Source organism: Cucurbita moschata, unplaced genomic scaffold, assembly GCF_002738365.1.
Source record: "Cucurbita moschata cultivar Rifu unplaced genomic scaffold, Cmos_1.0 Cmo_Scf00024, whole genome shotgun sequence".
NCBI classification, from domain to species: domain Eukaryota; kingdom Viridiplantae; phylum Streptophyta; class Magnoliopsida; order Cucurbitales; family Cucurbitaceae; genus Cucurbita; species Cucurbita moschata.
In genome coordinates, this window is record NW_019268540.1 from 221,187 (window position 1) to 231,566 (window position 10,380).

The 10,380-nt window shown below is 39.8% G+C and overlaps 3 protein-coding genes across 8 annotated transcripts; all 3 read left to right on the forward strand.

Moving 5' to 3' along the window:
* The first annotated feature begins 362 nt into the window (after positions 1 to 362).
* Positions 363 to 4,740, forward strand: LOC111460972 (putative G3BP-like protein). 4 transcript variants are annotated; one of them, XM_023104374.1, is made up of 10 exons: positions 363 to 784; positions 896 to 1,030; positions 1,451 to 1,760; positions 2,063 to 2,319; positions 2,683 to 2,872; positions 3,289 to 3,410; positions 3,482 to 3,547; positions 3,658 to 3,733; positions 4,194 to 4,258; positions 4,289 to 4,740. In XM_023104374.1, exons 1-10 carry the CDS (start codon positions 749 to 751, stop codon positions 4,349 to 4,351), a joined length of 1,320 nt encoding a protein of 439 aa, XP_022960142.1. In that variant the 5' UTR covers positions 363 to 748; the 3' UTR covers positions 4,352 to 4,740. The 4 variants fall into 4 exon arrangements, with proteins under 4 accessions (XP_022960142.1, XP_022960144.1, XP_022960143.1 ...); XM_023104376.1 differs by having other exon boundaries at positions 3,658 to 3,737; positions 4,289 to 4,371; XM_023104375.1 differs by having other exon boundaries at positions 3,658 to 3,737; positions 4,194 to 4,740.
* A 334-nt stretch (positions 4,741 to 5,074) lies between these two features.
* Positions 5,075 to 9,522, forward strand: LOC111460961. 3 transcript variants are annotated; one of them, XM_023104351.1, is made up of 6 exons: positions 5,075 to 5,139; positions 5,235 to 5,441; positions 5,758 to 5,942; positions 6,443 to 6,551; positions 7,261 to 8,908; positions 9,428 to 9,522. In XM_023104351.1, exons 4-5 carry the CDS (start codon positions 6,443 to 6,445, stop codon positions 8,865 to 8,867), a joined length of 1,716 nt encoding a protein of 571 aa, XP_022960119.1. In that variant the 5' UTR covers positions 5,075 to 5,139; positions 5,235 to 5,441; positions 5,758 to 5,942; the 3' UTR covers positions 8,868 to 8,908; positions 9,428 to 9,522. The 3 variants fall into 3 exon arrangements, with proteins under 3 accessions (XP_022960119.1, XP_022960118.1, XP_022960120.1); XM_023104350.1 differs by lacking the exon at positions 5,075 to 5,139 and having other exon boundaries at positions 5,154 to 5,441; XM_023104352.1 differs by lacking the exons at positions 5,075 to 5,139; positions 9,428 to 9,522 and having other exon boundaries at positions 5,154 to 5,441; positions 7,261 to 8,968.
* LOC111460964 (photosystem II reaction center PSB28 protein, chloroplastic-like) lies at positions 9,451 to 10,362 on the forward strand. Its single transcript, XM_023104354.1, has 2 exons — positions 9,451 to 9,588; positions 9,672 to 10,362. Exons 1-2 carry the CDS (start codon positions 9,528 to 9,530, stop codon positions 10,157 to 10,159), a joined length of 549 nt encoding a protein of 182 aa, XP_022960122.1. The 5' UTR covers positions 9,451 to 9,527; the 3' UTR covers positions 10,160 to 10,362.
* Positions 10,363 to 10,380: the final 18 nt, after the last annotated feature.

A 10,380-nucleotide genomic window follows, 5' to 3' on the forward strand; every position in this document is an offset into this window, starting at 1 on the left:
AAAAAAAAAAAAAAAAAAAAAAAAAAAAAAAAAAAAAAAAAAAAAGAAAACCTAATCAAATCAACACCAACATTTTCCAAGTAGTTTGACCGCAGTAAAAAAAAGAAACTGTCTTTTACCCACTCAAGAGCTAAACCTTTTACATTTTCCCGGGTCGAGCCGGGTCATTTAGTGGGCTGACCCGCCCACCCGACAAAACCCATCGCGGCAAGAGAGAAGCATGCGAGACATCTGGGCCGTTGATACGGCGATGGGGCTAACGTGGCAGTGTTGATGGAGAGTGGGGCCCAGATATCCAAGGGCCGTGATTTGATATCGTCGTTTCCGATATAAATAAAAGCGAATTGTTGTTGTCTCTCGAGTGTCCGAAATCAAAATCCCTGCGCTTCCCCCTTACGTAGATAGATCTGCTGCTGCCTTTGCCTTTGCCTTTGAGGTTTTTCCTTATCGCCGTCTCTCTGATCTCCGGCTTCCTTATCGGCAGCGCAGTCTCCGTTTCTTATTCTTTCGCGGTTCCCTTCGACCACTGCCTCCGTTTACAATCCCCGATTCTCCATTTCTAACAACATTAACACATTTCTTAACTACTCTCCCTAGGGTTTTCTGCTTCCTTTTTGTTTTTTGTCCCCTTGGATCTACCCACCTTCGTACTTACGCTACTAAGTTTTAGGATTTGGGGATTTGCATGCTGCCCTCCGTCAACTGAGCTTTACTTTTTTTTTTTCTCCGCTTGTTTACAGTTGCGAAAATGGCAGCTTATTCTGGATCTGTCAGTGCTGTCCAGGTCTCCATCTTCTTCTTTTAACCTTGCCTTTACATATTTTGACTGCAATTGTTTTTGTTTGTGTTTTTTGGTTTATCTAATGGGTGGATATGGATTTTTGAGATGGTGCAGGTAGGGTCCTACTTTGTGGAGCAGTACTATCATGTTCTTCGGCAACAACCTGACCTTGTCCACCAGTTTTACAACGATGCTAGCTCCATGATTCGGGTTGATGGGGATTCCTCCGAGACTGCCTCCACAATGCTGGTATTTCTTGCTTTTTAATTCTTATGCACGCGTCTCAATTTTGATACTAGTGAAGGATAGGATGGTTTGGCCGTGTTTGAGTACTATTATTTTGTTATGTTTTGGTTGGAATTGGTGATTTCGTCATTTGTTGATTCTCAACGCTGGCAACTTTTTGGTTCGCATGTTTCTTATAGATTCTAACATTTTTTATCAGTACGTAGTGTTAGCTATTACTCGTCATTAGGGTTTAAGCTATGAAATGTCATTACGGGATTACTGGTTTAATGGGTTTCTGAATCTTTCATTAATGCGTTCGGTCAAGAAAAAATAAACATACACGCCTCTTCATTGCTTGCTTGTTTGTTGTGACAAGCTATATTTCTGCATGATATAACTTTTTGTTACTATTATTCACATGTTGTTATTTTTCTTCTGCAGCAAATACATACACTTATCATGTCACTAAATTTCACGGCATTTTCAATTAAGACGATCAATTCGATGGATTCTTGGAATGGGGGTATTCTGGTAGTGGTTTCAGGTTCTGCAAAGTCCAAAGAGTTCAATGGGATCAGGAAGTTTGTGCAGACCTTTTTTCTTGCTCCTCAAGAGAAGGGTTACTTTGTTCTTAATGATATCTTTCATTTCATCGAGGAGGAGATAGCTCAGCCCAATCCGTTGCCAGTACTATCAGAAAATAAATTTGAATCTGAACTAAATGCTCCCAGCTCCATTCCAGAGCCACCAGGTACTTTATCAATATGATTGAAGAATTAGGCAACAAATCACTAAGCTTTTTAATTTTTCCTATATATGGAGAAAACTACTTTTGTCATAGCCATGGTTAGTGGATTCTTTCCCCTTCACATGGTGCACTTGATCTTTTGGAGCACTTGTATTTGTGAACTTTGAAGATTTCAAAGATTAGTGATAGTTGAAAGTGAACTTGTATGTTGCTAAAATAGTTTCTACATGAATCATTAGTAGCTAGATTAACCTGAGTAGTTCAGCCGGATATTAAGACTACTTCTCTTGATTTCGTTTTGGTAGTGTCCGACTATGTTTTGGAGGAGAATGCAAGAGAGTATGAGGACTCAGTTCATGTAGAAGATGATCCAGTTGATAAATACAGCCTTCCTGAACAACACCAACAAGAAGAATTTAAAACTGAAGTTCTTGTGGAGGAGGCCACTGTGGAGGATTTAGTTGCTTCACATCCAATTGTAGTTAATAGTGTGCAGGAGCCTCTTTCTGCAGTGATTGATGAACCCGTTGGAGAGCCAGAAAAGAGAACTTATGCTTCCATAGTATGTGCACTCTACCATAGCTCCTAGTGCTGGTTCCTGTGTTTGCATGCTATCGGCGTGTCTGTTGTGTGTGTGCAATGACAACATTCCATCAAGCCATAATCATTTATTAGTTAGTTTTTGTGACTATAAAATAATCTACAGAGTTCAGGGTAATAAAATGGTCGTAACATGAACCTCACCAAAAAGAGGAATACAAAAGTTGGGAAGCTATATGATTATGCTTTTCTTTCATCCAAGTCATAAATTGGAGATATCTTAGGGCTGTCATTTTTTCAGTTATTACAGCTTGAGCTGGATATTGATCGGTGGTACAAATGTGAGATTATTTTCTTATGTGTTGATAATATTGAAACTATGTAGTTAAGGGCTGCTAGAGCGGAATCTGCACAATCAGCTATTCCGCAATCATCATTTTACCCCAGTGCTCCAGCTACTTCTGAGTGGAACCATACTCCCGAACCTACCCCACAACAGATAAACCCTGCACCATCATATGCCCCTGAATCTGGAGCAGATGCAATTGAAGAAGGTTTTGGTGTGGAAGATGGAGGTCAAATTCTTGATTCATTTTTAAATTATGGAGTTTACTATCTAAATCTTTGCAATAGTCTGAAACATCATTATTTTTTTTTTCTGTTTGTACTCCATTCTTTATATTGTTGTATGAGGTTATTGATCTTTTAAGGTTTTACAGGTGGGATTTTAATCATTTTTTATTGGTTGCTTTCAGGACCCATACTTTTACATGAATTTTTGCATGACAGCTCTTTATTTTATCTTGTAATTCAGTTTTCTGCATGCTGCTTGAAATAACCATGAAAAGGACTCGGGGAGAAGTATTGTTATAATGCATGTTTGCGCGAGAAATGTTGTCTGTGTTTTTTAGATGTTGAAAAAACATTATTGTATTTTGTGTAATTTGCATCCCAAAGCATCTGATTGGTTGTTTTATTGTTCTTTCTTCAGGTGAACCGAAATCTGTCTATGTTAGAAACTTGCCGCCTTCTGTTACTGAAGCTGAAATTGAGCAAGAATTTAAATCTTTTGGCAAAATTTTGCCTGATGGCGTATTCATTAGGTCTCGAAAGGTCAGTTCCTTACTTTTTGATGATTGTTGGTTAATCTTTAATGGCTAAACACAGATATCTTTTTTGTTCAGGAAATCGGGGTTTGTTATGCATTCGTGGAGTTTGAAGATATTCTTGGCGTTCAAAATGCCCTAAAGGTTAGACATTTTATTTTGTTTTGGTTTCTGTGACAGAGACAAGCCAAGTTTGTTTTGGTTTTTACGTTTCTTTCCCTTGTAAAATATAAATCTGTCATATTCTGCTGCAGGCATCTCCAATTCAAATAGCTGGAAGGCAAGTCTACATTGAGGAACGCAGGCCAAACAGCGGTGCTGCTCGAGGAAGTAAGTGCAAATATACCTTGTTTCGTTTGTAACTTATTTTCTGGTTTTCTTATTCTATCGTTTTGCATATATGTGAAACCTTCAAGGTTTCTGCCTTTCAGTCTATGAGTTAGAATGTTTCTGAGCTCTATATTATTGGTGTATTAGTCAGAATAATGCAAAATTAAACATAACCGATTTTGAAAAGATCAAACTTTAACCAGGATATAAGGGTCCTTGCTCATTGGTTCTTGTTGAAACAAAATTCTTCAAATAGCTTTTTTTGGGAAGGCATGTAAGCCAACCCTGTGTTGACAATAGTTATGCTGCCCAGTCCAGTTTATATATGCCTCTTCTAATTCTTAATAGTAGCGTTCAGTGATCCATTTGCTCCCAACTAAACCTTTGCAAATGACAATTTATTTACATTGGCTTCACATGGATGGTTTATGATGCATGCATTTTATTGTTTCATGATCAGGAAGGGGAAGAGGAGGCAGAGGCAGTTACCAGTCAGATGCACCCAGAGGACGATTTGGTTCTCGTGGTGTGGGCCGAGGAAGCAGCCAGGATGGCAGTGACTATGGTAGGTTGAGAGGCAATGGATTCCCTCAGCGAGGGTATCACAAGTTTCAATAGCATCATCAATCATCTACTTTGTGCATATCATCCATTATGGAGATGAAAGCGTGGAAGAGTTTTTGATATGAAGGTGTGGGATACGAGAGAATGCAGTGTCTCGGGTGTGATGAGAGAGAGAGAGTGGTTTAGGGAATTGGTTTGTAGTTTGTGTTTTGAGGTTGTGAGGTTGACGTTACGTTAGTAGAAATGTTAATTTGTGAGGAATTAATTGAAGAAGATAAGATGGTAGAGATTTTTCCCAGTTGGATAGTTTTTGAGATGCAATTCAAGTGGGGAATTTTGGGATTTGAAGTAGAAGCAGTTGTTAGGCTATGGGAGGGGGAAAGACTTGGAAGATAATCCTTTTCATCAATCGTATAATGAACTTGTTTCCTTTTGCTCTCTTATTCTTCTTTGTGTCAACGCACATGGAACAAACTTTGAAACTTACAATAAATTATACTAAAAAGTCATTTTTAAAATTTTTGATAAACTTTTACCACCAAATTTAAATTTATATTAAAGAGTTGGTCGGTCTAAACGAGGGGTGTACATTCAACCTGATAACCTGGACCAACCCAATCCGAACTATAAGAGTTAGAATTTAATTGGTTTGGTTTCTGGTTTGTGGGACAAACACACGCTTTTAATATTGTATCAGAATATGGATTAATTAAATTTAAAATAAAATGACAACGGATTGTATCAGAATATGGAGTAATTAAACTTTAAAATAAATGACAACCCGAACCCGCGTCTGTGAAGATCATTGGTTGAAATTTGAAATGGGAATTGGTGGAGAAAAGGTGCTGATTCTTTTCTATTTTTCTATTTTTCTATTGATCATCGATTGATTGGACAAGTCCAGACTAATCGGACAAACCTTTTTTCTTCGCTGCAGTTTCCCCTCCATAGCAACATAAATACTTCTTCTTCTCCTTCATCACAGACATTTCCTGAATGAATTCAATCCCTCGCTTTTTGGTATCTCATTTTCCCGAATGCTCGATCGATGTCGCGGATGCCACCGACTTAGCTGATATAAAGGGCATTCGCCCCAAATTGGTTTCCATCTTCGAACGCTCTCTCCAATCCCACAATTTTCCAGGTGCGGCGTCCTATTAATTGTGATATCTTGTTTCCCTTACTTCTGGGTTTTATTTACGAACACGGAATTGATCGCCCGACAATTTTAGAAGGGATGTTTCTGGGTTCTGTAATTCTTCCTCAATATTGTGATTGTTTTAGAGGCTTAGTTGCCGCCTTTTACTTTGTCTGGTAGTGGGTCTTCCTTTTATTCGTTTCTCTTTTCTTTTTGTTAAAGATAGTGCCATGACAGTCGAGTTACTTTCCTTATGTTTTCTCATTACCAAAATTTTCCTTTTATAAGCCATTGTCATTGAAATCAAATATCGGTTTTCCAGAAGGAAGCGGTGGAAGACGATGATCTCTGATCAAGGGTTGCTTGCACGAGTTCCATAAATCCATCGGAAGAAGGGGTGAATAAATCCTGGGGCTGCCAAGCTGTGCCGTTTGGGCTTATTACTGCTTCTTGTGGTTTAGCTTTGAGTGCTTTAGATGACCTCGCCATTTATCGTAGCTGTAGCAGGTATGTCTGACTTGTTAGAGCTTGCCAAATTCTCTATGAACTAAAGTTCAATTAAATGGAAGCCTGAAGTTTGCCTAATAAACTGATTCCTCTTGGAATTGTTTGTTATGCATTGTTTTTTGTTTCCTTCTTTCACTTATTTGTGCTTCGAAGTTCAAGGAAACTCTCCCCATCACCATTTCTGTTGTATTCATAGTCATCTAACTTAAAAAGGCAAGAAGTTAGTGAAGTTGTTGAGTCTTGGTTGTTCTCAATCTTGAAAATTGGCAATGTCTTTACGTTACCAAGGCTTGTCTTCTCTTCAGATGAGCTAATCAATTTTATCAGATCATGTCTCGTATTAGTATGCAGTGACATTTACATTATCGTTACAGCAAGAGTTCACTTGTCAATCTTTTTATGATGAGGGGACAAAAGAATGTAAGGGTTTTTTAGGAAGGGAGAATGTGGGGTTATTTTCCCTGTTTAACTTATCCTTATTCATGAATGGTTTAACCCAGATGACGTCCAGATGCAACTTGTTCCTCTGGAGCAATACCCACGACCTTTTGCCTTCGGATGAGCCCTACCATTTCTCGTTGCCTTCCCCAGTCCCTGAATGGCCTCAAGGTATATGATATTATCAAATGAATTTGAGTTATAAGCTATTGCCTTTTGTCCATTTTTTGTTGTATTATTTCCCTTGATACTTTTCATCGAACTTGAGGCAATTCTTTGTTTGTTTCTGACTCAACTTGTGGCTTTAGTTGATAAGGAGTATTGGATAAGCTAGTCGATCTCTCCTTTTCCCCAATAAAGTACTTGGGCTTGTTGTAGTGTAAGATTTTAACGTTGAAGCAATAGAGATATAAAGTTGAGTTCTCGTTGTTGATAACTATGAAGGGAAAAATAGAATCTTGTGGAACGAAGCTCTGTTATAATTCAACCATCGCACAGAGAAGAGATATCTGCGTTGAAAACTGGATTATTTTTATGTAACTAAAAGCGATGTGTAGACACAATACAAAAGGATGCCCGTAGAGCAGAGCATCCATTAACGTTCGAGTTCGCAATAGCCTGCGAACTTGTAGGATCAGTTTTCATTCTGGGTGGTAATCTTTGACGTAGTAATATTCGTTAATAATTTCATGGAGAAAGATACAAGAAGTTAATAGCTTTCTCTAGTTTGTTTAAAGATAGATGTCTAGTTGTGGTGAGTTTTCCAAGTGCTCTAACTTGTGAACAAGTAATTGTAGAGTTCAGAGCTTTCACGTGTGTAGTTGCAGTTATACATACAGATATTGATCCTCCTTCAATGGAATTGATGCATGTCTTTTAGGTGGAGGTTTTGATTCTGGAAAAGCAAGTCTTGGGGAAATTGAGGTTCTGAAAATCACCCAATTTGCTTCCATATGGGGCTTCAATCTAACGCACCGAGAAAACAATGGTGTTACATTTTACAGACCATTAAGGATACCTGAAGGATTCCACTGCCTTGGTCACTTTTGCCAACGTAATGACCAGCCCCTGCATGGTTATCTTCTTGTCGCGAGGGAAGTAGATGCTTATTTTCAGGAAGGTGATCATGTTAGCAACATTGTTAAATTGCCAGCCCTTGTGAAACCCCTTGATTATACATTGATATGGAGTCCAGACGATGGGAGAGAGGAGCAGTACAGTGAATGTGCTTACATTTGGCTACCTCAACCGCCTGATGGTTATAAATCCATGGGTTATTTTGTTACTAACAAGCTAAAAAAGCCTGAATTAGGTGAAGTAAGGTGCGTTCGAGCTGATTTAACCGATAGATGTGAAACTTATCGCTTAATGCTTAATATCAGTTTGAAATGTACAAACTTTCCAGTACAGATTTGGAGTACAAGAGCATGTCACCGGGGGATGCTTGGAAGGGGTGTTCCCGTAGGAACATTTTATTCTGGTAGTCACAAAGTCACTGAAAAAGAGCTTCCTATTGCGTGCTTAAAAAACCTGGATTCTACACTGCATACAATGCCGAATCTCGATCAGATTCACGCTCTTATCAACCACTATGGACCCACTTTCTTCTTTCATCCCAAAGAAATCTACTTGCCATCTTCTGTTTCCTGGTTTTTCGAAAATGGGGTACTGTTACACAGAGATGGTATGTCATCTGGGGAGGCCATTCATGTTTGTGGCACAAATTTGCCAGGTGGTGGGAGACATGAGACGGTATGTTGGATGGATTTGCCCAGTGATGATTGTAGAGACAAGATCATATATGGAAATCTGGAAAGCGCCAAACTTTATGTTCATGTGAAGCCAGCTCTGGGAGGGACATTCACGGATATTGCTATGTGGGTTTTCTGTCCCTTCAATGGATCAGCCACTCTTAAGCTTGGAATCATGGATATCAGTCTTGGGAAGATTGGGCAACACGTGGGAGATTGGGAGCATGTCACCCTCAGGATCTGCAACTTCACGGGAGAACTTAGTAGCATTTACTTTTCCCAGCACAGTGGTGGTGAATGGGTGGATGCTTACAATTTGGAGTTCATACAAGGGAACAAAGCCATAGTTTACTCCTCAAAGAGCGGACATGCTAGCTACCCTCATCCTGGGGTCTACATTCAAGGCTCTGCAATGCTCGGGATCGGAATTAGGAACGACTGTGCACGTAGTCATCTTTGTATCGATTCAAGCAGCCATTATGAAATAGTTGCAGCAGAGTACTTGAGGGACAATGGCGTTGTGGAGCCTTGTTGGTTGCAGTTCATGAGAGAATGGGGTCCGACTATCATCTACAGCTCGAGAACGACGCTTGACAAAATGATTAATTTCCTTCCGTCGATGATTCGGTTTTCGGTTGCAAACATAATCGGAAAGTTACCAGGGGAATTGTTTGGAGAGGGTGGCCCAACAGGGCCGAAGGAGAAGAACAATTGGGAAGGAGATGAGAGAGGCTAAATTGTTCTTGGGCATTCTACATTTGTTGCTGTTATTGTGAGGTGAAAATGCTATGGTTTTTCCCGAGGAAAATTCTAAATTTAAATTAAAAATATATTTTTAAACCAAACCGTGAAAACCTCTCCCTAGCCGGTGTCTTTTAAAATTATGAGGTTGATGGCGATATATAACAGGCCAAAACGGACAAAATTTGCTAACGCTGAGCTTAACCTGTTACAAATGGTATTAGAGTTAGACACCGGGCGATGTGTCAATGATGATGCTAGCCCAAAGAAAGTAGATCGTGAAATCAAACAGTCCTTGTAAGGTATGAAAATTTTCATGGACAATATTTGTGAGCAGTGTACTTAGTTGGTAACAATTTAGATGTATTTTCTATCATTTAATATAATTTTTTAAAATTAATTATAATTATAAGGTTATGAACTGTACTAAAAAACAAATAATATTATGACCAAATATACATGATTTGGCCCATAATGTATTCTCTGTAATTTAATGAAATGAAAAGATATTGATGAATTGATGTGTAGTATTAGTGAATGGCTCTCCTTACACAGCTTCCCCATCTTCAAACCACACCATTCTGCCTTTTATCTCTCTCTCTCTCGCTCTCTCTGGTCTCTGGTCTCTCCCTCTCTGCACTACCATTGCGTTTCAATGGCGACTCTGCAATCTCTCGCCTCCACTCCCCATCTGCATCATCCTTCATCCACCAAAGGTAATTCTATCACTCTCTCCCTTCCCACTTTGCACCCTTAATTCTTATCTGCAAGTTAAACACTACCTCCCTGCTCTCTTTAGTTTTCGCTTCCACCACACTCCACCGGAGCGCCTTCTCCGCATTCTACGGCCGCTCTCTTAGCGTCTTCGGCGGAAAATGCCAGACGCTCGGTCGGCGGAGATGTGAAGCGCACGGACGGCCTCGGAATCCGATCGTGATGATGATGGTTCGGCCGAAGATTCAGTTCATCCAGGGCACGGACGAGCAGACGGTGCCGGACGTGAGACTGACCAAATCGCGAGACGGCACCAACGGAATGGCCATTTTCAAGTTCGATGAACCGTCGGTGTTCGACTCGTCGGCTGAGGTTGGAGACATTACAGGATTCTACATGATCGATGAGGAAGGCGTGATTCAGTCGGTGGATGTGAATGCCAAGTTCATCAACGGGAAGCCGGCAGGAATCGAGGCCAAGTACGTGATGCGGACTCCGAGGGAGTGGGACAGGTTCATGAGATTCATGGAGCGATACTCCAACGCCAATGGCTTGCAGTTCGTCAAGAAATGAAAATCGCTTAATCTGGTATCTGTTCCTCATTCTTAATTCTTTTTTCCTTCTGATTAGATTGATCTGTTTCAGCCAATTTTGTTTGGCTTTGAATCACGATCAATACTGTGATCATGCTGATGGGTTAAAGAGTTAATTGGAAATGTGTTGTATGTTTCTATCCCCTCTTCTTTCTTCAACTAGATCAAATTCGTTCTTGTTCATGTTATCTTCCACACAAA

Excerpts from the sequence above, each read along its gene's own strand:
- LOC111460972 (XM_023104373.1), top strand. The coding sequence starts at position 749 with ATGGCAGCTTATTCTGGATCTGTCAGTGCTGTCCAG. Across the intron at positions 3,411-3,481 it reads TATTCATTAGGTCTCGAAAG|GAAATCGGGGTTTGTTATGC; the intron begins GTCAGTTCCTTA and ends TTTTTTGTTCAG. Across the intron at positions 3,548-3,657 it reads GCGTTCAAAATGCCCTAAAG|GCATCTCCAATTCAAATAGC; the intron begins GTTAGACATTTT and ends ATTCTGCTGCAG.
- LOC111460961 (XM_023104351.1), top strand. The coding sequence starts at position 6,443 with ATGACGTCCAGATGCAACTTGTTCCTCTGGAGCAATACCCACGACCTT. Across the intron at positions 6,552-7,260 it reads AGTCCCTGAATGGCCTCAAG|GTGGAGGTTTTGATTCTGGA; the intron begins GTATATGATATT and ends CATGTCTTTTAG.
- LOC111460964 (XM_023104354.1), top strand. The coding sequence starts at position 9,528 with ATGGCGACTCTGCAATCTCTCGCCTCCACTCCCCATCTGCATCATCCT. Across the intron at positions 9,589-9,671 it reads TCATCCTTCATCCACCAAAG|TTTTCGCTTCCACCACACTC; the intron begins GTAATTCTATCA and ends TGCTCTCTTTAG.